Source organism: Bombus terrestris, chromosome 1 (assembly GCF_910591885.1).
Source record: "Bombus terrestris chromosome 1, iyBomTerr1.2, whole genome shotgun sequence".
In the NCBI taxonomy this organism is placed as follows: Eukaryota; Metazoa; Arthropoda; class Insecta; order Hymenoptera; family Apidae; genus Bombus; species Bombus terrestris.
In genome coordinates this window covers 11508370-11521474 of record NC_063269.1, presented here as the reverse complement: position 1 = coordinate 11521474, position 13105 = coordinate 11508370, and the positions used below count along the sequence as shown (strand labels likewise).

The 13105-nt window shown below is 40.3% G+C and overlaps 1 protein-coding gene across 1 annotated transcript; it reads right to left on the bottom strand.

Annotated features, from left to right (window-relative positions):
* Positions 1-882: 882 nt before the first annotated feature.
* Positions 883-11590, bottom strand: LOC100642554. Its single transcript, XM_003393290.3, has 3 exons — positions 8580-11590; positions 3019-3298; positions 883-2021 (listed from the first exon to the last, which is right to left on the bottom strand). The coding sequence occupies exons 1-3, from the start codon at positions 8713-8715 to the stop codon at positions 923-925; spliced, it is 1515 nt and encodes a 504-aa protein (XP_003393338.1). The 5' UTR covers positions 8716-11590; the 3' UTR covers positions 883-922.
* Positions 11591-13105: the final 1515 nt, after the last annotated feature.

The window sequence follows — 13105 nt, the reverse complement described above, 5'->3', positions numbered from 1 at the left end:
CTATTAAAAGACTGACCAGTAAAAGAGGTTGCTTAAGTATGATTTTTCATTCCCACAACGCAAAAAAGAAAACAACACAATAAAGGAGGTTAGCAACGCCAATTCAGCATTAAAAGCATGAAACATAGATACAATTCGCGATATTCTTCATGAAAACAAAGAATAGATTTTCTCGTTTTGGTAGCCAAAGAGTTATAATTTGAGCGCATCGTGCTTAAAGTGATGCGACGTGCTAGACAGGGGGAAAATTTCCCACGAGTGCATTTCATTATCATATCATTCGAGGTAGTACCTCGAATACCGGCGAAGTATTCGCAAAAGAGTGAAGCGAAGTTTTTTTATTCTAATTATAGTAGTTATATTCTCCAAAGCGGCATGAATTGTTGCTTTTACCATGTTACAAGTAAATTTCAACGAACGTTTAATCTTTGTAGAACGGCATGGGTTACAAGTTGCAAACGTCGCATTGTCTTCTTATCTTATTTCCCAGAGGTAATGCGGAGGTGCATTGCTGAAATAGCTCGTTTGTGCCCCTGATTTCGTGTATCTTCCGTTTTAATTATACAAATTTCATTTCGCGGAACGGTGCCCGCTTGTATCCAATGTTATTTTAAATACCTTCATTTTGCATAAACAGAGAATTCCGAAAGAAAATTTTCGAGAATTTCAACAGGGGAAAGATACGACGAGCCTACTTTTGTCGATTGTATAAGTTTTAGAACGCTTGATAGCTTAAAGGGAACATTATAACGAGTTCCAAAATAATTGATAAGAGAACTTTTTAAATTCAAGGACATCTTAATATATATAACTTACCATATTCTTCATTATTTGGTCTCCGTTCGGAAATAAGGAGATGAAGAATCAATAAGATACACCACAATCTATTAATTCTATTTTATTATATACATCATTCTTCCCGCTACGTGAATGCTTTGAAGTCGCTGAAAAACGTCCTCATCCTTCGATTAAGTTCATCCGCGTACCTTAACGCGGATTCATCGACCCTAACGTCCCCCATCATAACCTCGCAATCCAAGTGTCTATCATCACAGGCTCTATGATGATGTTTTAACACAACTTCTGGATCAAAATGGTGCGCCCGTCTGGTGGACGGATTCAGTGTGGTCAGAGCGTAATGATTGTGCACCGTTAACGCGCGCCTGGTCGAGACAAAGCTCTTCACCGAGTCACCTTCTGGCGAGATGCAAGCAGTTCTGATTGTGTCCAGATAATCCAGATCAGGCAGAATATTCGTGGAATTGACCTCGATGCTAACGCGGTCAGTTTGATTTCTGGTCTGCAGCTCAGGGAAGAAATAAACGTTTCTAACTGCATACGAGGCGAAGTCCTTGAAGTTTCTTCCAAGCTTGATCCTCTCGTCGAGCAACAGCTCATACCAGTTCTTTCTTCTGGCCGGAACGATCGCCTCGTCGATGTCGATGGGCAGCACGAATTCCGATCGATGAAGATTATCGTAGAAGCAGTGATTGTAGGGTATCAGCTCCATACGTCTCTTGATCCAGATGTCCTCGCTGAGAAACCGCCTTCTAGCGATCTTCTCGTTCGGTAAATCGCCCGGCAACGTCAGATTGAACCATCTGATCACGTTCGATCGCTCGTACAGCCTCAACACCTTCAACACGTTCTCGTGAACGTTGAACACGTAAAAATAAAAGTGCTCGGCGCCTAGTATTCGGTGGAATTCAACAAAAGCGACAATCTTCCGAGAGATGTCCTCGTCGAAATCCAAACCCTTGATGCAAAGAGTGAACTGACGGCGTCGTTCCTCCGCTTCGTTCCTGTCTTCCCCGTTTATCGTTAAACTATGACTAGCATTCTGGTGGCAGGGCTCCAGGCCTACGTACACCTTCGACGGCTCGATCGCTGCATCCGGTGGTAATTGACAACCAACGAGGATCCCCGCATAGCTATCCACTGTCTCGCTCCACTCGTCTAACCAAATCGTCGACACAAGTGCCTCCATGCTGACAGCTCTGCCACGTTCTTCCTCTTTGTACCTGAACGAGTAGAAATTATATATTTGATAATATATAGATAATATTCAATATATTTGGATAGATTTCAAAGAACATATCGCGACTTTAATTTAAGAAAGTTTTCTTTTTAAACGATCTTTCCTATTTATATTTTCTTACATGTAAACGAGCAGGTACAAAGTCTCGTGTTTTTAATAAAAAAAATCTTCCTCCCCGTGTCTGAGGAACGTGTAAAATCATTAATTTCTGCTGAATCTCGGAATATTCAGATAGGTTGCGAGAAGGGGTCAATGTTTTTTGACTGAAGGAAGTTTAGTTTCGTGACCGAATTTACATAATCGTTCGAATTATAAAACAGCTGCCTGCCCCTCGAAGAAGGTCTAAAGAAAGTTTGATAGTAACCGGGCAAGAAGTTAGATTAAAACGACTGTTCATGGACGATGTGTGTGGAACTCGATTAGCTCTATCTTATTATATGTCGTTGGATTATCTCGTTATTTGGATATATTATTATCCTAGCAACTTTTAGGCAAGGGGCTTTTAAGGATGAAAACGATATGGCTTTGGAAACACGGCGAAATCTCCGAATTGTCAAAAGGATCATCTGTGGACTGTGTACTTACCTATGCATACTTATGCATTTATGGAAGATTTAAAGATGTATAAATATACAGAACGTGCATAACATATAGAAAAATATATAAAATATAATACAATAGTACTGATTATAATATTTAATAGAAAAAAGAAATCTCTGTTTAAGAGTTCTATTTCCTAGTGTTCATAGAAACATTAATTTCCATAAAGATCCGTAATCTAGTAATAATATGGAGAGTTGAAGATCCACTATGCTGAAATTTACAAATTTTTCATATAATTTTTTAGACCGTGACCATTTAATTATGCAGAATCGCGATCAACCGCCGATACCAGGGCTTTACTATATACCGGAAGTAAGAACGGTTGAAGTGACTAGAAAAGATGGAAAGGCTGACTCGCTCGCGAAAAAATGTCTCACCAGACGGTGCAGAAAAGGCCAGAGGTCGGTAGAGGTCCACGTTTAACGCCAATCACCCTGAGGCTAGGGTAACCGGCCACTCTCAGGTCCAAGTGGGCGCTGTACAGGAAGAGCTGTCCGGGGATTGTCTCGAGCCACTTCTCATCGGTTAACTTGAACGTATTTAACGTCGTTCCGTACGTTCCATTACCATCGCACTCCTTGGAGGGTCTGTAATCGAGTGCCAATCTCCGCGCCCATGAGTAAGCCACGATGCTTCTTGTGCCCGGGGGTTCGCCACCTGGAAAATGTGTCAGGGAGATTGAGATTGTGATAGTCGCGTGACGCATGCTACACTGTGCTCATTAACGCGGAAGCGGCGGTAGCGCACGCTTTTCGGCTAATTAATTCGATACGAGCTACGTACGCGATGCGGGTTATTAAATGGAAAGCTACATCGCGTGAAAGATAAACCATGGTCGCTTAAGTATTTACAGAGACTCGAATGTATCCGCACTAGATAATTAAGTTCGTTTTTCCAGGTAGCGTTTATACTAAACATTGGTTTAATCTTTTAATGGCGTATGTGGATTATGAGTTATACTCACGCATTAGTCTTGGCATTGATTTCTATGAGTATTAAGATATTTATGAAAGAATACATATTTAAAGTCTTTTAAGGGAATTATTTCAAGTTTTGAGAAGTATGTATCCATTCCTCAATTAGAATTATTATTTTCGTTTAAATTTCAAATGTTCGAATGGAATTTTTAATGACTTGTATAATGTAGTAAACGTACAAATAATTAAATATTACAGAATTTTTTTAGTTCTGATGAAAACTTGGAATAGTAAAACTTTGACATGGACTCAGATAACTTAATTCACCTACGAAGATTTACTACTCTTGTGTTATTAACTCTTCCACTGAATATATTCTAGTGATATTCGCGGAAAATCAATTTTATTGCAATAATTTACCGAGGTAAAGTAAGTTTGTTTAATTAAAATTTATACCTTTTGCTAGCAATAATTGATTGAGCTTACACTCCCGCTGTGCGCGTGAAAATAATTCTAACTAACGGAAAACCCATATTAAAAAATATTGCACCTGTAAACAGTTGATTAACAATTTCCTTTATTATCAATCGTGTAGCTACGATAGTGTCATCGTTCTCAGCGAATAGAAGGGAAGCCTAGATACTTCGACGATCTTTTACCGGACGGAAGTATTACGTCATCGAGCGAGGCCGGACGCTGTACGTCGTGAATACGTTTACGTGTGAGTAAACGATCGTGCTACATTTAAATCGTTATTTCCATAAATTCTCGGTAATTTCTCTCTAATTCCTGTTCTAAGCGATTTCGAAACACGTCACTGACCTCCAATAAGCATCGATTAGCTACCTCTATAAAATTTCAATTGCTCTTTTGGTTAATTGCTCTGTAATAGCAAATATGTTTTAACATATATCGAGGGGAAACCCGTTTTGCGTAAAAGTCATGAATGACCAGGAGTCACGACCACTGGTTACCCTGATCATACTTTTATTCCATTCTCTGCCATCACGATCGATTCGTTTAATGGATTCGATAGTGAAATATGTCATTTGTTCACGCACGGTGAAACGTAAATAGAAACTCGCCGGTTGTCAGTTCTACGTGTAATCAGTGTTTAAAGCGTTCGTTAACTGTTAGTTGTAGAATGAATTTTTGTACTACTTGCTCCTTACATATTAATTCGACATTTGTATTTGAATTTTTTTTAAACATACATGTAATTTTTCATATTTGAATTTAATTGTTTAGATTTAGATTCATTTTCAAGTTTAAATTCGAATGCGGGTTTTCAAATTTGAAACTAATTGTTCGAGTCAAAACTCGAGTTTCTATATTTAAATCCCATTTTTTAAAACAAATGCTTTTCTCGTTTATATCAAGTTCTTGAGAAGAACTTGTCTTACATTTGACCAAATGAACCCACCTCCGTAAATACTTTCCAAAACTAAAACTATTACTTCAGCAAAATAAGCGCTGACAAATGCTAAGCAAACAAAGATACTCTCATTACAATGATTCCCGAATTAATCACGACCGTTAAGCCCAAGAGGCACGATACGTGAAAGGCACATTTACCGTTAATATTTCATTCCTTTCATCTAGCCCTATCACTTCTTCAACCTAGCATAAATCTGTACTCCCAAAGCATCTCACACCTGTGCACATAAAATATCCATCTTCCGTTAATTCTCGAATTAAAGCAGCTTGGTCGACCAATTAAATCCATGCCCTTCGGCGCGCGATTGGTGTGCAAATGTTTCGATCACGCTTTCTGTCTGTCTATCTGTTTCTGTCTCTATCTCCATCTCTGCCTCTGTTTGTCCCTCTCTCTCTCTCCCTCTCTGATATCCCAGCTTTATACATCCTACTATGTACAGTGTACAGTCACTGTACAATCGTTAAAAGTTGTGTCTACGCTTGACCCAACGACCGCGTATTACGCTGATGCCGCGTACCATCCAAGCCTGCCCTTTAGCAACTCTGCTTCCTGCTTTCTCTCGGAGACGCCACGGTTCGCTAGTTTTACGAGAAAGCGAATTCTGCTACACGGTAACCGACAGAAATACGAGAATGAACCGACGACGGTCGAAGAACTATGAAGAGAAGAGACTTCGAGGCTCATGTTTTCCAGTAACTCGCATAGGTGAAATAGTTGGAGAACGGGAAGAAAAAGGGTGTTACGTGGAAGAGGAGGCAATCGGTAGATGAATCGAGCTGTAAATTATGTCACCTAATGAAGTTGCTACCGCCAAGGAACCGTGTAAAGATTTGTGTCCACGATAAGCCTGTGTCACCGCACCGCGGTTGATTTACGACCCTCAAGGGGCGAGCTTTTTGTACGCCATTCCACTCGACTCGATTTCGACGGTTTTCTCCGGGAATTAGTACGTGTTGGTGCTTGGAGATGATAGTTGTTCGGCTTTGGGTTTAATTAATTTGGAAGACGAAGTTTGGATTATCCGATCTGATTTCTGATCTGAAATCTGATTTTAAAGTCTAGAGTAGGTGTCGATTCGATGAATGGTGAATGTTTTAACGTGTTATGTCAGTTATCGTATTTGATTTATCATTTGTTAATTATGTAGTCTTGAAGTTACACTTTCCCAGTGATCTTTATTGTAAGATTATTATTTCACCACTTAAAAATTAGTTTAAATTGTTGGTAGTTGATTTAGGACTTTGAATCATTTTACACAATTAATTGTAAGTGAATTCTGAAATTTTGAATTATTTGAAAAAATTAAACGAAAAATAAGATATAGAATTTTTTTTTAAAAAGGTACCTGAAATTATATACCGATATTAAATCGAAATTAAAATCTGCCAGTTTAGGCTTAAAAAATCTGTCTAGAACTATTCTTTCCCTTATTCATGGCTAAAGGAAAATTTCAATCCACTGTACCCAAACAGAACTGCAAATCCGTAGCAAGAGATCTTCTGGTTATTCAGCTACATTGGCCATGAAGCGTAATAGAAAATTTATTCTTATCTTCACCGATATTCCTCTCATGCAAGCCTGTAGAGTATAAAATGAAACGTTCGATTTACATCGAATTGTTGGCCGAACAACATATTTAAAGGAAATCTAACACGTTACTTAAAGAGAAACAACGGCCTCGTTAAAATTGACACGATTAAGCATAATCGTTTGAACTATGAATTAATGGTCGGTTGAAGGCACGTGTGGAATTTTCCTATTCTTTGTCGGCTAGAGACAAACGCTGGGAAAGTATTCACTGGTAGGAAGTAGTACGAACAGTAAAACACAAATCTCCTACTAAACTTGAAACGAGACTATCCTAACACATGGGAATGGCTTTTGCGATTGTAGAATCTTTTTATGGCGTATCAATCGCTGTGTCAGCGAAAGGACTTGAGCATTTCGTCACTTTTACTTTCTTCCGGAGCTCCATTTTCGTTGCGTCAGCCAGAAATACCTTTCTCTTGAATTACGACCGGTACTATAAACTTTACGATTTCATAAAGATGGTGAATAATTGCCCTGGCTTGGGTATACTATGTAGTAGGAATTTAATATAATTTAACATCATATAACCTTTGTATCTTCGTGTTTTTTAAAACCGAATTTACCAAGAGTCTAAAATTATTTCTTGATTTTTAGTTGTACTTATTCAAAACGCTACTTATAAACATTAAATAATATAGATTTTGCCAACGTAATCATGATAGTCATGTCTTATCCGAACATAGATAGTATATTTATGTAAATTCATATTTGTATATTATATCGTATATTTTTTACACGTAATAATGCTAATAATATTTCAAAATGTTTAAATGCCGTTTAAATACACAATACATTCTGAAAAAAATTTTACAACACGTGTTCGAACAATTTCGTGAGTTATTGCATCTGTCATATTCCTGCAGAGGAATCTTAATGTTATCTTGTTAAATATTATGCAGATTAAAAAATTCCTAGTGCTATTATAGAAGAATATAGACTTCCTCATAGATGCAGATATATGATTATTATCCTTGTGCTTTCATCTTGATCTCGCTAAAAATTGTTTGCTCTCGTAAAGTTCTTCGAAAGAAAGATGTATCGATATTTGACAGACACGCTCAGGAAATTTATGACACATTTTGAAAAGCAGCGATCAAACCATCAGGAAACTTATAAATTTCTCATGGTCCCAGATCAGGGTACTTGCACTTTGCACAGCTTTGATATGCAAATACGTAGATATAGGAGAAGATAAAAGTTGCACATTTGCATATTTAAAGAAGCTGTTATCGATGATCTTTGACTCAGAGGGCTTTCATGCTAGGAAAATAAATTCGAGATTCTTGCATGGTGGAATTCACTTAGCTCCGTGTCTCGTGAAATATTGCTTTCAAAATAAGGCAAAGAGGATGTTTAGTTTGCTACATAAAATATTCCAATAAGACCAGACACCATTCCTTATCCTTTAATTAGATATTCGCTAATTACTAGTTATACTTTTGTATATATTTTTACTTCACAAAATATATTTATTTAGATATAATTACATTATAGAACAACAATTTTAAAAATATCTCAGAGATGTCAAGACTAAATCGAAAATTTATCGAAAAAAATTTAATTTTCTTAACTACTACTTTTTTTCTTATACTTAAGACGTCTGATTAATTTAAGACTTTGAAATGTCAATAAGAATTCTTAGAAAAAAAGGGAAGGAAAGTAAAATTTCCATGAATATGGCGTTTAAATTTAAGAACTTTTTATTCTTCGACCCACTTTCTCACAGATACCTATTCACAAGTTTACTCAATGCGAAACTTAACTAAAATCCCTCGCAAGGATTCGAAAGGGACAAAATCAGCGGCGTCTAATCGCCTAGCATGAAACAACCGAATAAAAAAGGAGATAGAAAGAAACAGAGAAAAAATAGGCATTGTTAGGTGGCAAAGGCGCGTTAGTGGGTACGGGCTGCGAACCGTTCAGCGATAACGAAAGGGCAAGGGTCGCGCGCTGCTGGAGGCGAAGGAGCGCAGCAACGAAGAAAATTGCTTACCAGGCGTAGGAGGAGGATCCGCTGGTGGATCCGGGAGTTGTGGCGGCGAATCGAGCAGAGTCAACACGCACAACGCGGTGACCAGCACGGCGACTAGGCCTACTCTGCATAGTCTCCTGGTTCCTGCGACCGACATATTTGCTCCTGTCCCTAGTCCCCGTGATCGGTCGAGCGCCGCCGCTCGACTTTCGATCACCGCGCGAGCCTCGAAACGCCCTTGAATCGATCCATGTCTAACCGCGATTTGCAATTCAATTCTCAGGAATCCCAGGCTGAGGAATCCTCCCGAAGAGATTAAAATTCGTAAAGAACCAACAACTAGTCCTGGTAAAGACTATCGCACGATGACGACGATGAAAGTTGATGATAAAGAACTAGGAAGTATCCAGAATCATTTTTTCGCCGTTAACCAGTCTCATCGTTGATACCAATGACTGCTATGATCGCAAAGTGGATGTACCGTTGCATAAGCCTGATTCAAGTTTCGAAGTTGCGTAATCTTCGGTAGATCGATAGTAGGATTGAAATCGATCCGCGATAGCGTGACGCATTCCCAGCGATCGCTTCGAATTCGTAGCGACGGCAGAGCGGATCGATCAGCGGGATCAGGCTTTTCTGGTTCTGTCGACTGTTTTGCATAACACGCTCCGCTACACTTTCATCGTTCTTAATGCTCCTCCACGCGGGTCTAATGATCTAGCAGAGAAGCCGCGCGACATATATACGCGGCCAGCCGCTGACTGGTTCACTGGAATCGCGGAAATCTGGATTTATAGGATGCGGACGCCGCTTTAAACGCGATCTTGGCGTGCGTAGCGGGCATTCGGCGCCGAGATTGAAAGTTGGCACGCGATTCGGCTTTCACGACTAGTTATTCTTGACCACTGATCGACGAACTTTCGACGATTTCTCAAGTCGATGACGGAACCTTCTTTCTCTCTTCGCGATCGTCTTTCTTTGCAGATGTCTGATTGGCGTACCCTCCTCCAACCTCGATCGATATCATCGAGCAATAAAACGAACTCGTTTTGCTTTTGAAATCTTGGATATCAGCGATCATCGCGCATAACCGTGAAACTGACTCAAAAGACGATCAGTGATGGTTGGCCTTCTCGGAAAAGTCGTTTGCCAGCAAATCGACAGACCGGTACTCGCAAACGAGACGCGCAACCAGCCTGTTTAATAATCGTGGCCGACGTGTGGGTTCCAAGGTGAGCACACGAATCCGTCTTCCCGAGCTACGTAAAAACGAGCGTGGAAGCTACACGACCTCCCACGCGACGCTCCAGCTTCTTCGTAGGCCGGTGGACCATGTATGGTCGTGCTGGCAGCTCTTTCAGAGAGCAACTCCCTGGGACCGTCGATAATCTAATTAACCCGGTATCTCTGTCGCTTTAAGCGTTTTTTGTACACCACCGTTTCTTCTGCATCCCGTCAATCCTGCTCCCGGTCGGTTCGTACGCTTTGCTCGCCTTTTTTTCCTTCCTTCTTCTCTCCTTGTTTCCTTGATAGCTCTTTCTTTTTCCTCGCGTTCTACGTCTAGTTCTTTCTCAGCCTATTTGTAACACGGATCACGAGTCAATGGATCTATCCATAAGACGATCGTTACCGAACAATGGTGTCGACGGATCGGCGCGTATCTCTCGTATCGATTCACGCTAGCGTGACCATTCCAAATTCATTCGCCATCGCGTTCGGTTTCGCCTCGGAACGATGATCGTGGAATGATGCTCGGTGATGAGATTGCGTTTCTTTGTCGCTTGAACCAGGCTCCAAGTTCTCGACACCTTTCTGTTAATTCGAATCGTGAGAACAGATTTCTCGATCAACGTTCATTTACGACGAATAAAATTTCTCGTTCGAATGGATAGATATGGGTCTCGTATATGTACTAAGCTTTACTTATCGTTAGTTAACGAAGCATTAAGACTTTAAGAGGATTGTAATATTCGTGTTTCTACCTGGCCACTCGACTAGACGTTTTCCGTCTTGTTTTTATCGAACGTCTCCTTTCTTGATCAGCCTGACGTTCGAACACGATGTCGATGGATATAATATAACGTCACTTCCGCTCTTCATAGTCTAATGAACCGACCAGTATATAGCCGCTCGACATGGATAAAATAAATCTAAACTTGGACTCGTCAAGTCTTTTTTTCAATCGTTCATTGCTTCAGACGACCACCCAGTAAAAACGTATTCCGTATTCACAGTAGCGAATTGCTTTAATGAAACAGCGGGGCGGAGCGTTCCAGTTTATAAAATTCACCTTTTGCCTCTGGACGGAACATCTTACTCCCCTTATCTACACTTCCACATCCTCTTTTTCCACTTATTCGTCACACTATGATAGGGATAGAATTAGAACTAGTATCTCTTCTTCTCACGATCCATAGTTATTCAGATCGATCGAATTAATTCCCGATTAAATTGAACCATCGCAGAGACGTTCCGATCCACGTGTACTCTTAATCGCGAATTATATCGTTCCTCGATCGAATTCCATCCTCGCGATTCCTATTACACCATAGCAACCACACCTCTACGTACATCCTTCGCTCGACAAATTAACACAACCGCAGATCTTTAATAATCATGTCTATTTATAATCTCGATAATTCTATCGCGTTCTTAACTGCAATCTGTCCATTTCATACACGATCGAAACATTCAGAAATTGGATCATAATTACGATATATCTTAACCCTCCTCGTCCTTGTTCCACTTATGAATTCTAGAAACCTCGAAGAACTCGCGTATCCGTTAAAGAATTTTCTTTAGTTCTGTCGGATGTGAGAAGCCAGCGAAAAACACGTGGCCTAGTGGCCCGGTCCCGTCACCAAAACACAGCCGGTTCCCATGGAACGTTCAGAGCGCACGTGGTCGCCGGATTGACCGAGCGGATTGGTGCAATCTCGCCTGCGCGAGAGTCCGAAGCGTACTGCGTTCGAGCGGGAGGTGAACGCGCCACCAGAGCCAGCTCGAGTCCCGACGTCTTTGGGCCCGTTGCTTTAGCGTTGCCTCGCCAATGCGCTTTGCCTTGCCCCATCCCTACTCAAACTCGCTTCGCCTCGGCTACAACCTAGCTCTTCCTGGCTATCCTGTCTCGAGATTCTGCTTAGCTACTCTGTTCTGTTTCTCTTCGAGGCCGGATAGTTAGTTGACTTTACCTTGTCGTAGCCTTGCGAACCACGCCGCGTCTTCTTCGCTTCTGTTTTCTTTTCGTATTTGCTACTGCTACACACAATTATACTTCTCGTGGATATTTCGCGTGACCGTACCCTCCTGTTGCTGTTTCGATGGTGATTTTATTGGTGATTAAGGTGGACGAAAATTTTTCACGGGACATTGGCGAGGTTTGGATGGAGAGTTTGGGAAGGTTGATGAGAAGCGTTGATTGTTCTTGGGGAATGTGTAGGTTTAGCTCATTGCTAATGAGAATCGAGTCGTTATTATATATGGCTAAGTAAGTGAGAAATTAAATGGAAAAGAGTATTAGATTTCTGTAATAATGAAATTCGCTATAAGAGAAATAAGAGAAAGAAATTGTTTATATTGTATAAATAGAGGTATTATGCACATCATTGTGAGGGGGAAAATCTCAATATGTGTGTTTAATTAAAATTCGAAAAATAAATTCGAATCGATATTACATCTTGGATTTATTTATACATACATCGGTAAAATCAAACGCCAATGAACACAAAATTATTACGAAGTATTTCTTCACAATCTAACAGATTGAATTGTAACATCTGAAATATACAATTTAATTATATAAATTTTCTTAATTTTCCCTTTTCTCCATAAATATTTCCATTGTTGCAGATGTATATCATTTTAATGCTGAGATTTTTCTTTTTCACAAAGGTATAATTTCTAATTTTTACATCTAAATCTATAAGTACACCCTTTCCAAAAAAAAAAAAAAGAAAAACAGTGAAGCACGAATCGCCAAAAATCATTGGAAAACATTTCCTATGTTACAACCTAATAGAATGTCGTAAAATCGTCTCGAATCCAGCATGTACGGTTAATCGTTCGACGTTTTTCCCGTCGTGTAACGAACTAATCTTTTTCCCTCGGTGTCCCTAGTGATCGACGATACCTTTCAGATTGCGGCACGTTCTTTCCCCTCTTCCAGTCGATAGCTTAACGTCTCTTTTTTCCGCCGTCTCGCCGACCACCGCGAAGCATCCGCCACTTGTTGTACTTGTCAAAGCGTATTGCACATTGACCGATGGCAGCTGCCTGGTGGCAGGGCCAGCCACGAAGCGAGTTTATTTGAACCGTTCTAGTCGGTGTTCATCCGACAAGTCAGCCAACCTCGAAACTTTCCCATCCCAGGAAATTGCTTGGAAGTTACATTTCGCTTGGAAGTACAACCTTTAGCGTTAGGATTAGCTTAGGTAGATAGAACGGCTTATTATAGCCGGAATAGCGGTGGAAGACGCGAGGGAGTTGATGTCGAGGGCAAATGAAATTCGTAGGTGCAAACGTTTCGTTGCGGCGGCTGCCGCTTAATG